The sequence below is a fragment of the Falco peregrinus genome, chromosome Z, assembly GCF_023634155.1.
Source record: "Falco peregrinus isolate bFalPer1 chromosome Z, bFalPer1.pri, whole genome shotgun sequence".
NCBI classification, from domain to species: domain Eukaryota; kingdom Metazoa; phylum Chordata; class Aves; order Falconiformes; family Falconidae; genus Falco; species Falco peregrinus.
In genome coordinates this window covers 69,298,782-69,322,236 of record NC_073739.1, presented here as the reverse complement: position 1 = coordinate 69,322,236, position 23,455 = coordinate 69,298,782, and the positions used below count along the sequence as shown (strand labels likewise).

Below are 23,455 nucleotides of genomic sequence, written 5' to 3'. Positions count from 1 at the left end.
CCGGCCGCCACGGCGCCTCCCGCCGCCGCCGGGGATCGCGGCACTGCTCCGGCCCGGGGAGGCCACCGGAGCCGCCGCCTCCCGCGGCGCCCCCACCCGGCGCGGGCACTACCGGCTGCCCAGCGGCGCCGGGACGATGCAGGCCCTGGGCGGGGAGCGGGGCAGCCCCCGCCGCAGCCGCGGCTCGTAGCGGCAGCACCGCCCCGCGGGCGCGGGCGCTGGCGCAGCGACCACAGCTCCCAGAACGCACGGCGCCGCCCTGCCCCGCCCCGCCGTGTGAAAGGTGACCCTGACGTCACTTCCCTCGCGCGGGGCAGGACGGGAATGCGAGTCGCGATTGGCCGGCGCTCGCCCTGCTTTCCACCGTGCTAGCGAGCAGGAAGCGGTAACGGCGGAGCGGGCGCGGCGGGGCGAGCGGCTCCTCGCGGTGAGTACTTAGCGGAACCACCTACCCACCCCGCGGGGCGCCGCGCCGCCGGGCCGCGACCCGGCCGGGAATTGAAAAGGATCGATTTAATGCGCGCTTTGATGACGTAATAAGGACCAACGAGGCGGCGGTGCTGCCGAGCGGGCGGCTCGGGCCGGCACCGGCCGGTCCCGCTCCTCGGGGGGGGGCGCCCCGATGGGACGTTCTCGCCCGCCGGCGGCCGCTCGCAGCGCTCTCGGAGCGCCCATGCCCGGCGGGCACTCGGCGCTGGCTAGGCCTTCCGCCTTCTCCCGCTCCTGGGACTCGGCGGCCGCTCATTGGCTCCTCGGCCTGGGGCGGGCTCTGCCGCCGCGTTACGATTGGTGGGGCCTCTGCTGACTGCCATCAGCGCCCGCTAATGGGGCCGCGACGGGGGTGCGGGGGGCCCGTGGCTCGCCGGGGGGCGCGATAGCCGGGGCTGGGCGGGGGCGGGGCCTGCGGGAGCGCGCCAGAGCCGCGGGGCGGGCGGGGCGGCCGCCCAGGGCACCGGGACCCTCACCCCTCCTGCCCGGCCTGTGGCGGGGCCGCCCCCCCCAGCGACGCCGGGGACCCGGGGCTGGCTGGGCGTCCTTGCCCTGCGGTTGTTCCCGCTTGGGGAAAAGCGCGCGGCGAAGCGCACGAGGAGGCCCTGGAGGCGACCGCTGCGGTGCCCCGCCAGGCAGCCCTCGGATCCCCCTGCCCCTGTACGGCTGCAGCGAGATGGCGGCCGTTTGGCCAGCGCTTATTCTGCCTCTCTGGGTCATCCGAATTGCCGTGACACTGCTCTGACTGCTTGCGTTCCTGTATCGGCCACGTAGGCAAAGAAAGCACGTGTCTAGTGCCTCAAATGCAGGGAGTCCCTGTGGCAGTCCAGGAGGATAACGATAATAGGGCTTCATTGAGGTAGACTGATAAAAACAGATGTACAGATCGCAGTGCATCACATGAGATGCATCCCATTACAAGCTGGTAAGGTTAAGTCAGTAGTTGACTGGGTCTTCCAAGAAAATCAAGGTAAACACCTTGAAGGAGTCCAGTTCCCATCAGTTGTCTAAACAGCTGAAGTAGTGCAGTTCCCATCACATGGCCATGTGCCTACTCGTAAGTGGCAACTTGGATCTCGCTTCTGTCTTGCACGGCTTCTTGGTCTTCTCGACTGTACCTCTCAGTTCTTCCTCCAAAGTAGTCCTGCTCTTACTGAATACGTATGGTTCTATTGGGCTTTTTTCTGCAATGTGAGTTTTTAAAATGAGAATACTCAATGCTGCAACTGCTTTTACATACACACTAAGTTCACACTTTAGTTGTGTTAATTCATGACAAAGTAGTCATCATAAGCTCTATGTTTTGTCATTCATGTTTTTAGAGTGTTCTGAGAAAGGCTTTTTAAAATTTCTTGGATTTCTTCGGGGGCAGGTTACTCTATTATTGTGATGAGCGTTTTGGTAAGATACCCCTACAAACATTTGGAAGTAAATTGCATTTGGGTAAGTGGAAATCCTGAGAGTTACAAGTCAAAATTTTGTTGTTGAAGGCATCTGCTGCCTTCTACCTCACCTTCCCTCTTGCCCTCACAGGCTGATCTTCTCTGTTCCTTTTAAGACCCTGATAGGTATTTCAGCATCTTGGCAAAGCTGTAACAGCAGTGTCATGTTTTAATCCCAGCTGGCAACTAAGCTTTTTTTGTCACACCAGAAATTCCTGTCTTTATAGTCAATGTTTGGTTTGATACTACCTGCTCTCCTAACTTCCTTCCTTTTCTCCGTACTAGGTATAGCAGTATAGCGAAGGGTATGTCTCAAATTCCTTTAAGATTCATGCAAGCCTGTCAGAAACCCCATGTTCTTCAAAGTGGATTAGGCTGTGTAAGCAAGCAATGTTTCTGTGCTAATGTGACTTTGACCTATCTTTGCTTTTTCTGCGCCGTTCTCGGTCTGAGCCATGGGAGTTGAAGATGAGTGCTACTGCACAGATCTAAAGTCATTTTGCCTGGACTTCATTTGTGAAATGCTTTCATTGAGGCACTGGGGCTCTCTCCTGAGGTTCTTTTGCATAAACAGCAGACTTAACATCTGCGTTTCCTCCACAGACAGAATTCTGCTAAACCTCTTCAGGTCTGAGACCCTTTGCAACACCCACCCCCAGCTATGTTTATTGTATAAGTAAGGGGGGAAGGGCCATCAGATCACAAGCGTATGTGCCTCTTTCAAAAGGTTCACAAAGAATCTTTCACCTGGCAGGGGAGAAGTAGGCTGGGTGAATAAGATGCTCTTTAGTTTTGGATGTGATAGCACATTAAACCGCTGGCAACTCCTATGTACTCAGAGACTGAAAAGGGCTGCTTTGTTACATCCTTACATCTTGTAAGTAAAAATCTTGTAAAGAAGTAAACATCTTGTGTTCACTAGGCACAAAATCTGATTTGGAATATGACCATTTTTAAGAACTGTTCTCCCACCAAGTGGATTGGTGGAATTCCAAGAAGTAACTACAAATACTCTGATATTATGCTGCTGTGGTGTTGAATTGATGTGGAGAGGTTACATCCCTGCTATATTTTCTCTAAGGAAGGTGGGTCCCTGCTGAATCTGTAGAATAAAGCAATACACTTACCCACATTGACTGTATTTTCATTAACCCTGCCATTTCCTACCTGTCAGCTAAAATCAGGTAAACCTGTTACCAAGACAGTTTAGTGTTTCTATTGGTTTCGTAGTCCCTGAAAAGTGCCAGTTACTTCATGTTTGTATACCAGCCTGACTATGCATACTATTTACTGAGCGGTGCGGTATTCTTACTGTCATACCACATCTTTTGCAGACGAGGCCTTTTGCCATGGAAGCTGAAGAAACGATGGAATGTATCCAGGAATTCCCTGAACACTATAAAGTTATTCTGGATAGACTAAATGAGCAACGTGAGCAGGACCAGTTTACAGATATCACTCTGATTGTCGATGGTACGTACACACCTGAGAACCAGTTGGTATACAGAGAATTGTGAAGGCTGGGCTGGGAAGCTGTTTGGTTTGTCACAGGTCAGCTGTCAAACAGGGCTGCTAATAAGTACTTGGTTCTGTCCCAGTGTAGGGGTTTCTTGCAGAGTTTCATTTTAAATCTTGGGGACGAAGAGAGTCTCCAGAAGTGATTAATAATTTTATTAATAAATTAATCCAGTGATTAATAATTTTGCTTCTGCTTTTCCAAATGAGGGGCTAAATATTTTCAGACAGAAGCCCACTTTGAAACTTCTGTGTGGCATGTAACATGTTAAGGATTTCCAAAACATTGTTAACATATTTTTCCCTAACTTGAGCTGAATGTTTTGCATGCAGAGAACTTGTACAAACTTGTGTTTAACAAAAACAACAACAACAAAAACAAAACAAAAAAACGCCCACCACCACAACCCCACACACACCTTGAAGTAAGATTTACTTCTTGCTTCTCTGGTATCTGCCTACTATTTTAATATGAAGATGATGAGAGGACTGGAGCATCTCTGTGACGAGGAAAGGCTGGGAGAGCTGGGCCTGTTTAGCCTGCAGAAGGAATGAGATGGGATCTGATCAATGCATACAGGTATCTTAAGGGCGAGCGTCAGGAGAATGGGGCCAGGCCCCTTTCAGTAGAGCCCAGTGACAGGACAAGGAGCAATGGGCACAAACTGCAACCCAGGAAGTTCCACCTGAATCTGAGGAGGAACTTTACTTTGGGGGTGGCAGAGCACTGGAACAGGCTGCCCAGAGAGGCTGTGGAGTCTCTATCTCTGGAGATACTCAAAACCCGCCTGGATGCATCCTGTGCAGTGTGCTGTAGATGAACCTGCTTTAGCAGGGGCTTGGACTAGATGATCTCCCAAGGTCCCTTCCAATGCCAGCCTTCTGTGATATAGTTAAAATAGGGTAGAAGCACTCACTTCTCTTATGTGTTCTAAGGACATAAGTATTAGTTTAAAAGGATGACAGAGATACAAGGGCTTATTATCTCCTTAGAAAAGATGGTGTCTGATGGATTACCTAGATTGCTTCTTATCCCAAACATGTCTTAGAACAGATGAGTTCAAGTACAACAGGCCATGTCCACTAGGACAGGCTTAGCTAAAGGAGTACCACCAGATCTTTAAAAGGGTAGTAAAGACTTGCTTGAAGGAAAAGGATTCTACAGAACACAAATTGGAAAAAAGTAAGTCAATAAAGAGAAAAATTACTCTTCAGAAGCTGCCATAGTTTCACTGACAGCGCTTGCACAAAACTTATCCTGCATGTTTGTTCCTGCTCTGGCATTGCCAGATCCATGTGTTGAGCTCAAAGCTGTTGTGTAGATCTAATCTATGTCAATTCTCTTACCTTAGTCCCATGGGGCCTTATGACTGTCCATGCCTGTGCCTGGGAGAACGCTGTTGCCTTGTTGGGGGATATGTAGTCTGGAAAACACAAAGAACAGAGCAGAACCGCTTCTGTTCTGCAGTGGTGTTTATGCTGGCAGAAATAGTGATAAAATACATCAGTCTGTGTCACATCTCACCAAGAAGGAGGGAGGAGTGACTCTGATTTCACTGATTCTTTTGGTTGGAGTAGGGTATACACAGTAGCAGAGGTCCATAGGCAAACAGACTTTTATTCCATAGACGGGGATGGGGGCGGGGAGAGAGAGAGATCACCAGTCCTGGATCCAGCACTGGGGCTGCCGATGGGGGATGTTTTGTGTAGGAGCACTCATCCTGAAGTCCCTTCTTTTATTTGGCACTTGCCTTCCTCTTTGGACCATCTCTTATGAGAATCAGCCTCACTTGCCATGTAACATAGCATGCATGCTCCTTATGGGTGTGGTTCGGCAAGTCTTTTTGGTCTTGAATTGAGCCATATTACCTTTCCTCCAGCTACTGCAGAAATCTGCTGACTCTGTTCGCTGCTTCTTGGGCCATTATTTACCCTTCGGCAGGCTGTTCCCTCTTAACAGTCTTTAGTTCATACAAAGTAACCTTTTGCTTGATCTTGAAAGTGTTGGAGATGTTACTCGAGTTTTTGAGACCTTCCTGGGACAGGCTAAGGGGATCTCCACCCCCTGTTCCCTTAAGGAATTTCATCTCCTGCTGGTGTTTGCACCTTTCTGAGCTTTCCATGGTGTCAAGTTGACTGTTTTTCCCATTGGTCTCCTACAGTCTGTAAAAGTGACAAAAAACAAGGAAGACCTGGGTAAAACCTGAGACCAGAGCCCAAGAAAAAGGAATACAGCAACAAAGTTTGTGTAGGACTCGCATAACTTAAATATGTGAGAAGAGAAATGCTAGAGTGAGTGGGTCCTCCAGCTGGTTGAGTTGCAGAGTTTCAGCAAGGTCAGTGATGCCAGCAAGGGTCTGCATGAGATGGGACAGGCTAGCTGCAGTAGTATCCCATGTTACAAGGAGACGTACTAAGGGACTAGGTGCTGCTGGAATAAATTTGTAGACTAAGTGGTCTCTTTTCTGCATCTGCACTTATTCTGCGCTGTGAGTGAAGAAGGTATTATCCTAAATCAAAACTTTTGTCTCTCCTTGTAGGTCACCATTTCAAAGCTCATAAGGCTGTTCTTGCTGCCTGTAGCCAATTCTTCTACAAATTCTTCCAAGATTTCACCCAGGAGCCCTTGGTGGAGATCGAAGGTAATTGATTTGTGCAAATAAAAACCTTCAGAGTTGTGTGCCCAAGCTAGAAATGAATGTAGTATCCTTTGTATGGGCTTACTTACATGCTTGGTCGTATCAATTAGCTTTCCAGATCTTAGCTCTTGTGTTGTTCTAAGGCGGCTACCACCAGTGGAAAAAAGCATCCCCTGAAGAAAAATTAAGAAGAACAGTCCTGAATTAAATCTTTTGGAAGGGAAAGTTTGAGGTTCTGTGGGTGGGTTGTGTTTTTTGGGGTTGGGGTTTTTTTTTTGCCTTCCCCCCAATACATGACTAACAGAGGTAGGCGGACCTTGTATGTTTTTAGGACTAGCAGTATGACATACAATCTTTTCCCTTGAAACAGCCGTTCCAGTCAGATGGAAAAGGCTACCTGTGATGGCCAATGGCAGATTCCTTGTTTGGGATGCAAGAGCAGGATAGACATGGAGCAATACTTGCCTGATAGGCAGGCAGCAAATTCCTGGAGCAGCCTCCAGTAACTTGCTGCTCAGAGGTCTCTTGAGAGAGATATTATATTTTTGTGTTTAAATCTGTACATTTTATTATTCAAACAACATTTTGTCCCTTTTTATCCTTCCTTTTATCTTTGTCGTGGCATAACTCTGTAGTTGCTCCAGATTCACATGTTTCTATAGTAGACTTTATTTTCCAGCATGAGCCTTTTAAGGGTGTTATCTTCATGAAACTGGCAGGTACAATACTGTGAGCCAAATGGTGAGCAGGCGAGCGTGCAAGATTCATCAGATAGATGAGACTGAGGAATTTTGAAAAGAAACTGTTGTTTTTCTTGCCTCTATACAGGTGTAAGTAACATGGCATTTCGTCACCTAATTGAGTTCACCTATACAGCAAAACTAATGGTCCAAGGTGAGGAAGAAGCAAATGATGTTTGGAAAGCAGCTGAGTATCTACAAATGTTAGAAGCGATCAAAGCACTTGAAACCAGGTAAGCATATAAACCTCTTTTTCTTCCCACCACTGAAATGTAGAGTCACAAGAATTCTTTTATGAGAGCTGGCTGCCTGTATTTTGCAGTGCTGTTCCTTATCCTGGAATCTGCTAAACTTGTGTGGGACTATATACTCTCCTATTATAAGATATGGGTCAGAATTATACAGGCTGAAAAATGAATGTCACATTCTTTGGGCTGGAACTCAATGAAAAGTGACATGGCTGGTCAGTGTTGCAGGTATTGTAGGGCTGTGACTTTGTGATTACTAATATCAGGTCTCTGTACTATCTGACGGCCCACACCTGATTGACAGCTGGGTGTGACGTGCCTCAGGTAACTAGATGATGATGTACCTCAGCTGTCACTAGACCACATAAACAAGCTTATGCTAGTGTTTTGGTTTCATGCATCTTTCTTCTATTTCTGGGAGAATAATCAGTGATCTTAGAGCTTCTTGCTGTAAAATTAACGTCTCAACTTTTGAATGAATGTAACTGTTATGATCAGTTTTATACAGGATCAGTATTTAATCAGATGTTGCTGTGGCACGTTTTAGCCGCTGCCAGGAACTGTACTCCATCACCGAAGTCCAACCTGAGAAAAGCAGGTGCCAGTCCCATCATGCTGGTTTTTTTCCCCTTCCTTCCCTCTCACTTTCACAAAGTGCTGTCATGTTCTCATTCTTTCTGCATGCTACACTGTTCTGCTGGCATGAAGCAGAAGGAGGGGCCATAAGTGCTCCCAGCATTACAGTTATCTTTGCTTTCTCTTCTAGACCTGCTGAAAGGCCTTTGCATTCAAGCTGATGAAAGACTGTTGCTTCCTTATTGTCTCCCCATAGACACATTAGCCAAGGAGAGTGGCATTGGCCCCAGATTCCTCTAGTAGCCAGCTAAATTTTATTTTTATTTTTTAGAAAAACCCTCTACGGCATGATGCACTAGAAACTGGTTTTTTGACATCAGTATTTATTTCTAAATTAACTTATTCTGTGCAGGAGAACTGAATAAGTAGTAATTTTTTTTAATAGGAAAGATAAGGAATTGCGCATTTGTAGTCCTACCCTACCCACAAACACCTCTTTTTTTTTTTTTTTTTTTTTTTTTTTTTTTTTTTTTTTTAAGTATGGTACCGCTGAAATAAACATTCTTTATGGTTTTTTTATTCAGGAGAAAAAGCAGACCTTAGCTGTCTGCTTGAGGAGTTTAAAAATAACACTTGAAAATGAAGAAGTGTGTTCTAAACAGTATCGCTTTGAGTCAGTGTGCACTGACAGAGCCGGTGAACAGGATTCAGATCCATCCATCAAGCTGAAATGTCCAGCCTGCAGTTATTTTCCACTGTTGAATAATGTTACTCAGTCTGTTGGTTACGCGTCACTAGTGAATGCTGTAATTCTTGTGTTACAAGGACAAAACTGTTTTGCCTAATGAATGCACATGCAAGCCAGTCTATTCTTAGAGTTATTTCCATTGTTTGTAGATTTTGAAAAGTTTTTTGTGGGGATTGGGTTGGTTTGTTTCAGGGTTTTTTTCGTTAGAAAGACAAACTTGAGTACCACTGTTGCTGTCTGTGTTCCCCACAATAAGATGGGGAGAGCTGCAATACAGTGCCTCAGTTAGAGCTTTGAAAGGGGAAGGCTTCAGAAAATTCAGCAGAGGTAGAGATAATTATAGAACTATTTGTATAGTGCAACAAAGAGTTGCACATTGCATAATGTAGACTAGAAAGAAAACAACTAGCTGTTATTCCTTCAAGTGCAGTTGTGGTGTACGTGTGTTTCCCCAATCAAAGTTTCATGCAGCGTGGTCAGGCATGATGGTCTTCTCTTTGCTGAGCAGATCATTCTTCTGGTATGCAATCCTGGAGCTCCTTGCAGTAATGTCCAAAGTAACTGTCATCTTCTAGACATCAGAGATCCAGGCTAGATGAAACTGGAAGTTTACCTCTGCTGTCTGTCTCTGTTTGAATAGAGTAAGATGCAATTTAATGAGCTATGTGCTGCATTAGATCATTAGCCACATATAGATACTGGGCAAAACCTTCTCTCTGCTATTACTAGAAAATGTGAAAGTGATGGGGAGTAGATTATATAAAAGGGTTCATCAGACTGCAAAGGCAGGTGAAAGCACAGCTTACTCCTGCCAGTCTGATTTGAGGGGAAGACAACCACTCATTTTCAACACTGATAAACAGTAATAAAACCCCCAGCACATAAGTGCTGTGGATAATCTTGAGGATGTGACTTGAAAGCATTGGCCCACTGAGCTCTATGTTTGAGATGTCATATCATCCCTGACATCTTAGAGGAAGGGGGTTGTGGGTGTATGGTGCAGGGAGAACAGGAACAGAGCTGGGGGTTGTGTTTAAGCCCAGAACATTAAACTAGAACACTTTCCACATCCCAATGGCTTTTATTTTTACCTCAGCTGTTAGCTGTGTGCTTTCCTGAAGTACAAGATATTATAATAATTATCGTGTGAAGTCACATCTGCAGTGTTTTCTAACAAGCTGTAAGTGCTGCAGGCAATTGCACACGCTCCAGAGCTTAAGAGGTTGTTTTGCTGATTGACTGGATACCAAGCAAAAATGAATTCCAAATGAAATGTAAGAATAAATGCAGTTTATTTTATTACCTTCTGGCCTAGTCCTGGAGCTTGCCTGCCTTTATACTCAGTGAAAAACCAAAATAGTTTATGCACCCAGTGTGCGTAAACTTTTATGTTTAGGCTAAGTGCAGGCGTGCACTATTTCATGATTCATAAGGTTCACGCACACCAGGAACGTTGGCCAGACACACAAGCATGGTGAAGTTACCACCGTGACACAGCTGCACACAATATTTGTTGTCTGGATGGTCCTGCTCATATCTTGCTGGTTCAGGGGGCTCAAGACAAACACCACCCACTCATTAAAGTTGTCCTTGAGCTGCCTGAGCTCCCTGTCCAAGTTAAGCGATATCTAATTACAGACAAATAATTTTCATAAGCAGTCATCAATTTAGTAAATTTTCACCACAGAGGTGAATACCTTAGGAAGGACTTAAATACTATTTCTGAGTAGGCAGGCCAGAGAACTCCTTCATTCAGGGAAGTTTTCTTTCAAAGTACAGAATTTCATGAGTTTCTTAGCTAAACTTATGTTATTAAGCTAACTGGCCTTTCTTCTTGATAGGTGCTTTGTGTCATTCAAACAAAGCTATTTAAAACACTTTTGTAGCCTTATATCAAAGGCTCTGCAGCTTTAACCATGATGTTTTACAGCTCTAAGGAGTGTAGGTTAAGGGCAAATTAGCTTCTGACATTCACACAGATTATGTGGTCATTAATCATTCAGTGTCTTTGAGAAACAGCTAGAAAGTGTTGATTCAGAAGCCAGTATTAGGCAGGATCTGTTATGTCAGTGCTTATGGATCTTAACCATTTTTATGTGAATGTTTTACAGGAACAAAGAAAATTCATCACCCTTGGAATCAAATCAAGAAGAAGGTAAAAATAAACCAAAAAAAAGGAAAATAGCTGAAACCTCTAATGTTATCACAGAAACACTGCCATCTGCAGAATCAGAGCCTGTTGAAATTGAGGTTGAGATTGCTGAAGGAACAATTGAAGTAGAAGATGACAGCATTGAAACACTTGAAGAAGTAGCTTCTGCAGAGCAATCCATAAAGTACATACAGACAACAGATACATCAGATGAATCTGCTTTGGCTCTTTTGGCAGATATCACCAGCAAGTATCGTCAGGGAGAGAGAAAATGCCAGATCCAAGAAGAAGGTGATAGTGCAACTGATCCCTCGTGCAAACAGGTAGAAGGTATTGAAATTGTGGAACTTCAGCTGTCACACGTGAACAATTTCTTCCACTGTGAGAAATGTAACCGTTCGTTTAAATTGTTTTACCATTTTAAGGAACACATGAAAACACACTCTACTGAGAGTTACAAGTGTGACATATGCAATAAAAGGTACCTACGAGAGAGTGCTTTGAAACAGCACCTCACCTGTTACCACCTTGATGAAGGTGGTGCCGGCAAGAAGCAAAGACCTGGGAAGAAAATACATACATGCCAGTACTGTAATAAGCAATTCGACCACTTTGGACATTTTAAAGAGCACCTCCGGAAGCACACAGGTAAAAGTACTGCTATAGTCCTGTCGTTATGACCTTAGCTCTAGCATTTTAGGTTTTTGCATGCTTTGGGGAAATAGGGAATGTGCTGAAGAGAACACGAGTCCTGAGCACCTGGCTTCTAGTTACAACTAAAATGATGGTTTGCCTTTTTGTTTGTTTTGTTCTGTTTCCCATTGATGTAAACTTTTGAGGGATTGAGGGCCTTAAAAATAGGTGCCTAAACCCAGGAAGCACTGATGAGGCTTCTCTCTCAAGTCTATTAAATCTTAAAGATTTTTTCAAAATCTTTATTAAAGCATGTTTCCTTCTTCAAAAGTACCGAGCTGAGGAGCTACTTCTATTGTTATAATTTTACTAGTAAGTGTTTCTGTTGAAATACAGTCTAAACTGTGAGCTTCTCAGTTTAGAGGGTTTCTGTATCTAACAGAACTTCTGAGCAAATGCCTATGGATCCATCTTGTTTGGAAAGTTTCACTCTTGCTTTATGATTTGATTTTTCTTTGTTAATTAACACAGCAAAACATTTCTAGTCACTGTAGTATGTACTTTTTTTTTTACTGTGAAATCTGCCTCTGAAATCTGGTATGGCATCTTTTGAGTACAAAATTACTTGTGCTCCTTCTTTTTAATATGGAAGGTTAAGATGCTACTGCTTCACCTCACTGAAAAGCCTACTGTCTGAACAGATACTGAGCATTATACAGATAACTGAATGCGAAATGTATGCAGTCCTGATCTTCTAGATGTTTTTGTTTAATACATCAGTCATGACTTATCAGTAAGAATTTAATGAAAGGTAGCATCCCTGTTTCTTCTGCAGCTTTTTATTGTTGTTAAAGCCTTTTAATTAGAATTTCTTTGCATATGGGTGTCGCGACGGAGGGAAGACACAGTCACTCAATATGAGTGATCAGCAGACTTCATTTATTGTGCCTTACAGTCACCTTTTATGCCTTGTTATAATTAGCTCATACGTATTACAAAAGTTAAGCTCATTATTGGTTAGTTGCCTAAATACCAAGCCCGCCCCTAGTTTCTCTTCTGTAGTTATCTGTTCCCACCTGTAACATTCTTTTCCCACCGCGATCTTCCTGTTACTGTGTAACAAGAACAGCCAAGGATAGTGTATTTTTGCTTTACTTCAGAAAAGCTGAGAGCGATGTGCATTTTTGTCCAGCCAGCTGGACTATGTCTATGTGACCCTTTTCAGCTAGCCAGTTATCCACATATGGGTATGGGACTTCACAGAGTATTGATATATGACACTGTGTCCAGTCTTTTCCAAAGAGCCCCGTAAAACTTCCGTTTAGAAACACTCTGGCAAATCCTTGTCCCCCACGAAGCAGGGAATGTTTCTGCATGATGAGCAGTCTAAATACAAGCTACTTTACGAAAGTCTTTTCAGAGACAATTTTGTGGCAGGTTAACAGAGTAACCCCAATACCACAATATGTTGATTGCAGTTGCAATGAAGGATTTTGGGCACAAATGAACTTGGGACATCACAGAGGAGGTACAGAGTACTTTCTAAATATATATTGTTACAAGAAGTATAATGCATGGCACCTAATTCTGGTTTACCATTTTGAAAAGCTTTAAGCTTAAAATCAAAACAGATACTACATTTAACTGTGGTCTCCTAAGGTCAGTGGAAAAATTCCCATTCAGTCAAAGTCTTTCTAAGTTCTGAATTCTGTATAGCATTGATTGAATGCTAAAATGAAATTAAAAGGCCTGGGAGAAAATGTCCTACAAAGTATTTGATCCTGTTGCTGCTTAATCACACTAGCAAATACATGAAAATAGCAAGTGGGGCAGAAGTAGAGCCCTGATCAGTGTTGGTAATTCTTTTCGATGTAGTAATTTGATGTTACTAATGATTATTATCTTCGTCTCAATAAAAGAATGGAAGGAGATCCACAGAGTTTCTCTCTTACTTATGCATACAGTGCCTTAAGCAGCTTCTGAGTGTCTGAAGAAATACCTCAAAAATGTCTTGCATGTCATGTAACTCTCAAAACTATTAAGAAAATCATCTCCAGAACCTAGAAGGAGGGAGGGGTTTTTGTCTGATTCATGCATAAACATAGTATTTCCCAAAAATCATTAATATACTCCCCTCCCATATCTGATTCTGCGCAGTAAAGGTTAGAAAGGTCTAGAAATGGGTCTGGGGTATTATTCAGGTGGGTGGTACATGAGTCGGTGGTCGCAATACCCCCTGCCAGAATTACCTTTTACCTACATTCACTGTTTCTTGGCAGGTAACTACAAGTTGCTTCATTCGACTCTCCCCAGTTCCCATTAATTCTACATTTTGACATCTCAATACATTCTCCTAGGCTACACGTTATCACTGTATCCAATCCTGCATTCAATCATGAAACTGTTCCCTAAGTTCTAAACGTTCCTACTAGGTGATTCTGACCCTTGGTACGGGGCTGTACAGAGGATTTCATAGTAGCTGTTGGTTGCTATGCAAACACAAATTCCACTAAAATATTTCTTAAAACTCTATGTTCCTAATCAAATGTGGTTAATTAATTCTAACTAATAGCAGATATGTAACACTGACTGGTGGAGCCCAGGTCATGGCATTGATTTGCACTGTGCAAAAAGTCATACAATGTCTTTTGGCCTTTGGATATTGCCACCATTATCTTTGTATTGTCACTTCTGGACATTTCTGGCAGAATATGTTGAAGATTAGTGAAGAATTTGAGTAAGAATAGAATAAATCCATCCTTAACTGGTGCCTTTAAGTAATTATTTAGATGGGACCAGATCACAGGATAAGTGATGGTAAGTGGTGTGAGTTTTGCTCTGTAGTATCCATCGGTTGCTTGGGCCAAGTCTGTGACCATTGACCTGCAAGACTGATGACAGTTCAGCATCCTCTGCATTACCTGCACAACAGTCTCAAAAAGTATTTTGTAACCACTGAGTGGGAATATGCCTACCATTTAACATTTTTCTGTAGCCTTTAGGTGTGTAAGTGAGAATTATAGGCTACTTGTAGATTTCTTTTGAAAAGCTGATTAGGAACTTCTAGAATTTTGTATTTCTGAAAATACAGATTTATTGGCTTTCCATCTCAATAGTCAGTAACTACTGCATTTCTGAACATGCAGGCTTTTAAACTAGCTAGGATGGATTCCTATGCTATTCACTGAAATGTCTCAGCCTTTTTTGGAGTTCATTAAGCCATTTATTTCAGTAGTGATATTGGTGTCAGTACCTCCATAGATTAATTACCAGATTTTCAGAAGAAACACACTGTTCCTAATTTTTTGTACTTAATTTCCTTGAATTTCATTGTGTTTATGCATGATGAAAGTAGTAAACAGAGACATCAGTTGTTCTTTGTTACTACTTAAAGACAGTAATAACAATATACTACTTTGAATGAAAAAGAGAAAACCACCTGTTTTCAGCCTCCCCTGCTGTTGTCCTTAGCTGGCTTCTGTATTTAGTACCAGGTTTGAAATAAAGTGGCCAAACTGAAGGCATTTTTTATCTTACTTGTGCGCATTTATGTCCCTCAGTACTTTCTCATCACTGTATTTTGGAGTGGGGAGGGGTGGTGGTGGTGTATGTTTGTTTTAATACTGGTGCATTGTTATTTTGTGTTCATTCCATGCCAGCTTCTTTTTTTGGAGCTCAGTTTTCAGCGGTGAAGCATAAGCTGTTACTGTTCTTGAAAATAAACCTTTGTATTATTTAAATAGTTCCTTCTTTAATGTGTCACTTTGGGTATTTACTAATGTTGATTCTTTCATTGTAAATATTATCAGATAAAAAGAGAGAAATAGCTGCTATTTCTTCAAGATCTTTTGTCAGCATAGTAATCAAATTTCCATAAAATCCTAAATGTACCATAAATAGCAGTAGTAATGGTTTTTTTCTAAATGACAGTTATGAGTCCACATTAAGTTTTTGCCCTTTTATTAGATCTGCACAGAATGTCTTCCTTTTCTTCTGTAGAACAATCCAGGTGGCCACATCCTTTACAGCATATTTATCAGCCTGCGCAAAAGGGTGAGAGGGGAAAAAGAGCTGACAGAAAACTGGCTGGTTTTATACACTTACAAATCCCTGTGTCTGTCTTAACAGGTGAAAAACCATTTGAATGTCCAAACTGCCATGAACGTTTTGCCAGGAATAGCACGCTTAAATGTCACCTGACGGCTTGTCAGTCTGGAGCTGGAGCTAAAAAGGGAAGAAAGAAGCTGTATGAATGCCAGGTGGGTAATGGAAGTAGCAGAGTCTGAGGCGGGATACCTCCTTCCTCTGCCGAGGGAGTGTGGGAGTACTGAGCAGGAAAGGCAACGAGAGTGGGCTTATGTCTCCAAGAGCTATTTCTAGTGAAATAAATACAAGGATCACATTCAACCGCAACATGCAGACAAGTTCTTATATCTAAGTAGTTCTATTTTAAATAAGGAATTACTGATATGAAGCCTCATAATACTTATACTCAGAGGGATTCTTATGGGTAGGTAAGTGTTCATCTGCATTTTACTGATCTTTCTACTTCATGTTCAAGGTTCTTGATGCACTGACCTAGGCCTTTCCTACTTGTAAGCATGCTTCACTTAAGAGTCCAAAATAGAAAATATTCCCCTTATTGTTGTTATTATTCTGTTTGATACCAAACATAATTGAGTTTGTCTGGAAAGTCATTCCAACTTACAATGACAATCTGTAACATCTTTTAATCAAATATAAATGCTGTAGATGGATACCTAGGGTACTTGGTCACTATATGTGACTGACATTTGAAAAGCTGTTCAGATATGTTACTTAGCTTTTAAAAGCTGATTCTGAAAAGCTAGAAAATACAAGAGGTGAGGCTGGCTGTAGCAATTTTTTTTTTGCTCTTTTGCTGCCCCACTGCTGTGATGGTCTTGAATAAAACACGCTGCTCTCATGCTCTATATTGTGTGTGGTCTTATGTTCTCTTGTGCACACTCTCTCAGTTTCTCACATGCTCTCTCACATGTTCTCCCTTAAGGATCTCACATTATTCAGTTCACAGAATGGCTGTGGCTTGAGGTTAAATCGGACTGTGCAGTGAAGAGAATGGCTGGATATTGGCTTTATTTGTTCCAAAGGAGAGTAATCTTATTCGCAGAATGTGTTGAATACTGCAGTAGATGAGTTAATTTTATGTTGCTAATCAAATCATTTAATCAGAAGTTTCACTGAGGCGTTGCACTATTTAGTTGTTACACTATTCTGAAGTTAATTCTCGGGAGTGTACCTTCATCTTAAAGATAAGTTTGTTCTGAATGTGAGAATTACCGTATAAGACAAAGTTGTACTTAACAGCTTCATTTGAACATACTGCTTTGTCTTTGTGACCCTTTGGTCTAATCACTTTGTGTCATTGCTTTCTTTTGCTAAATTGATACCACATCCTCTCACAGAACTTGTGAATGTGGATTAGTGTTTCTTCAACCTGCAAAAACTACAGCAATTCTTGGATAAAGTTTTCTTGAATTTTTCTCTCTTTAGAACTAAATTTGAGTAGTGTTCAGTAAATAAATCTTGTCTCACTGGACAAAGAAGAGAAGACAAAATTGTGCTTCTTTTATGAGCACTTTTGGTGATCTTCAGTGTATGCCTTGAGTACTGAATTAAGCTCCATGTGCAAGAACAGTACTTAACGTGCTTGGGTATGACTGATAGTCATTATCTTTATGTGCGACTAAGTAATTTTGAGTGCTTATCTGTAAGGTTAATATTTATAAAAGTGTATGTGCAACTTTTCTGAAGTGAGCCTGGGAAAGAAAAAAAGGCATGGCACTAGCATCACAAACCTGTTTTAACAGACTTCAACAGAAAAACTGCAGTATTTAGCTCCACTACACAGACCTGTTCTTGAGTTAATCCCTGTCAGATATTTCATCATCCTTCTGTGCTGTGGCTGATGGACAAGATGGAGAATTCAGTTTCAAAACTGTTTGCCAGCAGCCAAGAACACTTGCATGGGCAAAGAGTCCTGAGCCTCTTTCTCTGCTCTAAGTCTGACTCTACCCTGTTCTCTTTCTGCTACCCTGGCACCTCATTCATTTCTGCAGCCTCTGTGTTGTTTTCAGGCTACTTAACTTAGCACCAGCTGAAGGGAAGGAAGTGTGCTCATGTACTTTGTGAAAACAATGTGTCTGCAGTTGAGGCAGTACTTTTAGCTGGAAGGCAATAAAAGGGACGGAGTTTTAAGAGAGTTTTATCTGCTGAAATCACTCAAGTGTTTTTTTGAAGTGGCAAAATAGGGTAGTTCAGTCTAGCCAGTTAAACCTCATGATGCCATGAGCAAATGAAAGCTGATAAGGAAGAGTTAGCTAGTAGAACTTCAGTAAAAGGACAGTTTGTGTTGCACTTTCATTTTACAGTATTATTACATAAATAGCTTTCCACTCAAAACTAGCACCAGACAGTTACTGTGGCATGATGCTGTATGTGAATTTCACATAAGGTTAAAATAAGAAAGCTTTCAAATGCTTCACTGACAAATTTTGTAGGTATCCTGTGTATGCACAATTCAAAGTAGCACGCTGTTTCTAAATACCAGGTTTTCTGGTGATCTGAAGCTGACTTCTCAGCTTTTTAAGCTTTTACCTCTAACGTATATGTTTTTTTTTAATGCAAGTAGCAAGAAGCTACACTATGTGAAGCCATGATCTGAAATAGGCACTATACTTTGTCATATTTCTCTTGGCACTGTTCAACACACTCTGTCTTTTGTTTCAGGTTTGTAACAGCGTGTTTAACAGCTGGGATCAATTCAAAGATCACTTGGTAATACACACTGGTGACAAACCCAACCACTGTACCTTATGTGATTTGTGGTTTATGCAAGGCAGTGAGCTGAGAAGGCATCTCAAAGAAATGCACAATATTGCAGAACGAATAGTGACAGAAGAGGTTCTACCAGTGGAAGCTGAACCAGTAACGTCAATGACTATAATAGAACAAGTGGAACAAGTCCATGTCCTACCAGTAATTCAGGTACAAGTGGATCCTGCACAGGTCACTGTGGAACAGATGCACCAGGATCTCATACAGGACAATCAAGTGAAAGGCACACAGATGGATGAACTGCAAGAACAAGTGCAAATTAGTTACTTGGAAGTTGAACACATTGAAACTGAACAAGGTGCTGAAGTTCATGTGGAGCAGTTACAAGTTGAGCATGTAAATCAAATACAGATGGAAGAAGTACAGGCAGAACTTATAGATGGAACAGATCTTGAACAAGTGGAATATGAAAGTGTTGATCAAAGAGAAGCAGAAGAAAAGGAACATAATCAAGTAGAGGATGCAGATAAGGAAGATCACGAACAAGCTGAAGACTTAAAAACTCAACAGTTAGTGGACACACAGAATTACAAGGTGCATGACTAGGACAGATAACCACACTGTGGGTTTAGGAATGAAATACCAAATTATTTTTGTTAACTTTTACATTGTTTTTTGAACTGTTGGTGGTCACCTTTCCAATATGCTGTCCTTAGGAAGCTGGACAAGTGGACCAAAATTAGCTTTCTTCATGTACTACTAAACTTTTCTCATGTGGAAAAGAACTTTTCCATTCATGTAATACCATGAAACAGAAACTGCCACAGACATGGACAGCTTTGTGAGGATTTTAATAATGAATAGCTTGTGTCATTGTTACAGCATCCTTGCGTAAGAAAAGAAAAAGAGTAACTTTTCCTCTTGCCATTGAAGCAAAGTCTTGTTATAGATTTGCAGGGTGTCTGTGGCAGAAGAATCAGTAAAATCTGGTGGGTTCTGTTTTAATTGGCAATTGGATACCTGTGAATTTTTGGATCAGACTGACTGCTGGTTCCTGACAGTGGTCCCTAACTTTGAGGCTGGGGAAAAAAACATTGTTGCTGGAGGTCTCTGAGCACAAAAATTCTGTGCCTGTTCAACACAGACTGGTCAAATTTCCACAAAGTTCCTAGACTATCCAACAACCTAGCTGAGTAAAAGGCAATGTAGGTTATGTTATAGCGCTTTATATTTTTGCTTAATATTGTCAGCTGCTGATTATTTTTTTTTTTTGCGTTAAATTTAGTGGCAGGGAGCTGAGGGAAGAAACCAATTCCACATTGAGTCAGCTTGACACTCTAAAAGGGACATATTGAAATAGGAAAAGCTCAGTAGAATCTATGGTAAACATGAGCTGAAAGAAAGCTACCAGAAAAGTCTTTATTTTATAAATCATCCTTTTTAAAAATGAATATGTTTAAACATAAATATATAGGAGACTTGTCTATATGGTATCAGGTTCCTGGTTTTTTGAAATGGAATTCTGACACTTGACACAAAGATATGCTAAACATAAAAGTAAAAGCCATAGGTATGAGTGCTAAACTGTGGATTGAAAAGTAGGAATGTAAATAATTTAATCAATATTGGACAATAAAACAATACCAACCATGAAAAGTTGCATTATTTGTTTCGTCCAATAAATTAGGAGCAGCTGAGTGACTGGCAGTTACAGTGCCAGCTCCCAGTGGTAAGAATCAATCTCATTTTTAATAAGATTACTCTTTACTGTAAAGTTAGATTCATTTAGGAAATAATTGTCTATCTCTATGTTCAAGGATGCTAAGAACTTCTAATTCTTAGTTATTGTCCTGAGATTAGAGGTGCTCCATATTTCTGAAAAATTTTCTTTTCAAAGCCTTAATTGAAGGGAGGAAATTTTGCAAGGACGTTCCCTAATACGGCTGTTAGTCATGTAGATATTGGTTAAAATCAGGCTTTTCTCTTCAATCTTCACCAAATGCAGGGTTGTTTCCTGGGATTTGTGCTTTAATTTAGTCTCATTCAAAATGAATCTTGCGTTTCGTCGTAGCCTTTCAGAAAATGTTGCAAAACAAACATGGAGCTCAATTAAAATTTCAAACAATTTGATTAGTGTAACTTACATTCTTTTTTATTATGTTTTGTGTTTTCTGAGGTGCAAGTAATATGTGATGAGATTCTATGCGGGTGGAAGAACATGGCCCAGTGTTAAGCATGAAAGTAAAAGTTGGTTATTGTATTTATGCCTAGCTTCTGATAACAAGCCAATCTTTTGATAACATGGAGGGGACAAGCCTGCTTACTTAGCTGTATAACTCATTTTTTTTATGTTTTTGAGTGTATAGGCACAAGGTCTATATCTGTGGAATTAAAGGAACAGTCTGGCTGTGTGTCTAACCAATGAAACTAACTTTTAGGTAATTTAAATCCAATGCAAATTGAGCATTTCATGTGGTAATCGGTAGCAGGGCTGTGGTTTGGGAAGCACAGCTGGGCTATTTCTTTCTCCCCTTTTCAATAACAATTCATTAATTTGGTAGGAGAGTAACAATGCTCTGCTGTTAGACCCAGTGCTGCCGCAGCCACAGCCTGGGTGGGAGCATGCAGGGACCATGAGCAATCCCCTCCTTACCCTGAAGGACAGGGTGGAAGGCTGTCATCAAGTAATGCCTCCAGTGGAGACCCTTTCCCTTTGCAACCCTGTCCTTACAGTTTCCTTCCCAAATGTCTGAAGCCCAAGTTGCTCCCACCAGTGGAGTCCCTTATGCCTCATTACTGCACAGCTGATAATGGAGGAGGGAAGGTTGACTGGGGGCTGCTCTCTGAAACAGCCACATTGTCATCCTCTTTCTGCCCCAAACGTCTGTATAGACACACAGACCTCTCTGTATTACCTACACACCATTGGAGGAGATCTTGCCTCTAAATACATACATACTGTTGGTCCCAGAGCCCTGTATTATACGTGTACTGGCCTGTAGCTTGCAATGGGGCAGCATGCAAGTTGTCTAGGCAGTAGGAAGTGGAAAAGCTGGAATGAACAAAAACCCGTAAGATGTGTTTGGATACAAAATAAAATTTGGCATCAAATATTGAGACTGAGGTTAGAGGCAGACTTGTAGATTTATATGTGATATTCCTGAGAGGCCACAAGCTGTTTCTGAAGAAAAAGCAGAGAGGGGAAAAGGAGCTGCTCAATAGTTTGAGAGATGCCATGTCATTGAGGCAGTGTAAGAAAGGACTAGCTGCTTTTTTTTGAAAGGCAGTCTTCCCGAGCCAAGGCATGTTTCATCTGCAGGCTTACAAGGATGAATGAAATTGGATGTTTTTTCTGTGTGAAATGGTCACTGAAGGAGTATTGTGTACTTCTGCTTTGCTTCACCTGACTGTAGTGCAACTTTTAATTAGCTAACAGTGTAGCATATGGTACTCTTTTACACAAATTCTGTAACTATTATTTCCTGTGAGAAAACATTTTTAATAGATGTTTAACTTGGTTGCTTATTGTTAAAGGTTGAAGTATCTTTTCTACAGGGATTATCATGAAAATGTTATGTGTTGTTAGATTTTGTTGTTGTTGTTGTTCAGCTGTAGTGTTTTCTGCTAGCAAGTAATTTTAAAATGAAAGCAACCCATTTATAACAAAAATACAAATAATCTGTAGCTTGCCAAACAACTGCCAGCTCAGGCAGGTACAGCAGAAGCTGGAGCCCTTTCCTGATTAACCAGTTCAGACCTAGTGCAGCTTCAGCCGTGGCGGGACTCAACTTTGAGTGTGCCTAAGATTCGTGTCCTCGTCGTGGTGTTGTGCAGGCGTGAGAGATGCTCCCACAGCCCGCTGGTACCTGCTGCCTGCCGGGTTTTTCTGCTACCTGGAGCCTTGACATCTGCAGCTGCCTTTGCTGGGGCTTGTCTTTCCTGTTCCTTTACGTGAGGGCTGGCGGCCTTTTGGGGGAATAACTGGTACCGCTAAAAGCCCTGAATTCAGCCAGGAGGGAGGTGCAGCCTGTAGCTCCTGGGGTGCAGGTTTCAAGCGTGGGGGACAGGAGGACCCGAAGGGTGTCAGTGGGGTGCGGGGTGCTGTGCCTGCCGGCCGGGCCGGCTGCCGCGCCGCCGCCGGAGCTGTCCAAGGTTTGGCGGGAAAGGGGGCGGCGGTGCCTCAGCACGGGCTGCCCGCTCCCTCCGCGGGGCTGCCCGCTCCCTCCGCGGGGCTGCCCTCCCTCAGCACGGGCTGCCCGCTCCCTTCACGGGGCTGCCATCCCCAAGCACGGGCTGCCCTCCCCCTTAGCGGGGCTGCCATCCCTCACACGGGCTGCCCTCACCCTCTGCCGGGCTGCCATCCCCGTCAGCGGGGCTGCCCTCTCCCTCCGCGGGGCTGCCCTCCCTCACCACGGGCCGCCCTCACCCTCAGTGCGGCTGCCGTCCCCCTCAGCCGGGTGGCCGGCAGCCGCGCAAGGCCCCGCGCCTCTCCCCAGCACGGGCGAGGGGCGCGGTGCGGCCGGGAGCCCGTCTCTGCCGCGGGAGGGGGGGAGGCGGGCAAATGGCGGGCCGCCTGGCAGGAGCAAATGGCGGGCGGCGGGTGGGGGCCGCGGCGGCGCTGAGGCCCGCGAGCCGGGGCTGGTCCGCTGGGCGGCGGGAAGGGGCGGCGAGGGCCTGCGGAGCTGGGGCCGGACGCGGCGGGAGGGAGCCGGCTTTCAGGTACGGGCTCTTCCAGCGCGGCCGGGTGCGGCAGCCTGTGCCGGGGAGCTCGCCCAGCTTTCGTTCCTGGGCCTCCCTGCGCCTAACGGGGCTCGGCGGGGGCACCCCCCGGGTGAACCAGCCTCCCCTCGAGCCTCTGGTTTTGCTGCTGGAGGAGGCTTAATCCTTTCAGTAACAGCTTGCCGCTGCTGTTTGTATGTTGATTTGCCTAGAGGAAGAATACCGGCTAAAGGGAATTATCTTTCTCGATAACGCTACTGGTGTAACATCCCACATTTTTCAGATTTCTGACCTTTCTTCGAAACACCTAACTCAAGCAGGGCGCTGGCGGCGGGAACTGGGCGCACGCAGAGGCGGCCCTGGGTGCCCACGCGGTGGGTTTTAATTGTTATTAAGTGCAGGTTGTTTGAGAGGCACGTGCAACCCCCTCTCCTTATGCTAGGACTTCATGGGAGCCTAAAGCCAAAACACATTCTGAAGCCACAAAATACCCCAGTCCAACGGAAATGCTGAACATACAAAATATATGGCTAATTCCATGGAAGGAGTCAGGACGTGCTTTGGTGCTTTCTGGGTTGGGGTATTATTCTTTAGATAGTGTAATCTGTTCATATGGCTTTAGAGTGGCTGGCACAGTTACTGTCACGTGTAACAGTGGGTGTCACAAGAAATTTGTGGTTTCAGGACTCTCCTTTAAGGGTGTCGACTGACATTTTGACTGACTCACACCAAATGGAT

General features: G+C 43.5%; 2 protein-coding genes across 5 annotated transcripts in view; both read left to right on the top strand.

Moving 5' to 3' along the window:
* The first annotated feature begins 299 nt into the window (after window positions 1-299).
* On the top strand, window positions 300-20,125 carry ZNF131 (zinc finger protein 131). 4 transcript variants are annotated; one of them, XM_005241967.4, is made up of 8 exons: window positions 2,165-3,016; window positions 3,266-3,404; window positions 5,987-6,088; window positions 6,914-7,058; window positions 10,509-10,872; window positions 10,975-11,197; window positions 15,311-15,441; window positions 17,951-20,125. In XM_005241967.4, the coding sequence occupies exons 1-8, from the start codon at window positions 2,975-2,977 to the stop codon at window positions 18,602-18,604; spliced, it is 1,800 nt and encodes a 599-aa protein (XP_005242024.2). In that variant the 5' UTR covers window positions 2,165-2,974; the 3' UTR covers window positions 18,605-20,125. The 4 variants fall into 4 exon arrangements, with proteins under 4 accessions (XP_055646374.1, XP_005242024.2, XP_013158315.2 ...); XM_055790399.1 differs by lacking the exon at window positions 2,165-3,016 and adding an exon at window positions 300-427 and having other exon boundaries at window positions 10,509-11,197; XM_013302861.3 differs by having other exon boundaries at window positions 2,166-3,016; window positions 10,509-11,197.
* Window positions 20,126-22,656: 2,531 nt separating this feature from the next.
* Window positions 22,657-23,455, top strand: part of NIM1K (NIM1 serine/threonine protein kinase) — a 31,939-nt gene continuing 31,140 nt past the window's right edge. The window contains exon 1 of the mRNA XM_055790404.1: window positions 22,657-22,717. The gene's annotated coding sequence lies outside the window, so the exon portion shown is untranslated. The remainder of the gene's footprint in view (window positions 22,718-23,455) is intronic.

Excerpts from the sequence above, each read along its gene's own strand:
- ZNF131 (XM_013302861.3), top strand. The coding sequence starts at position 2,975 with ATGTGGAGAGGTTACATCCCTGCTATATTTTCTCTAAGGAAG. Across the intron at positions 6,089-6,913 it reads GCCCTTGGTGGAGATCGAAG|GTGTAAGTAACATGGCATTT; the intron begins GTAATTGATTTG and ends GCCTCTATACAG. Across the intron at positions 15,442-17,950 it reads AGAAGCTGTATGAATGCCAG|GTTTGTAACAGCGTGTTTAA; the intron begins GTGGGTAATGGA and ends CTTTTGTTTCAG.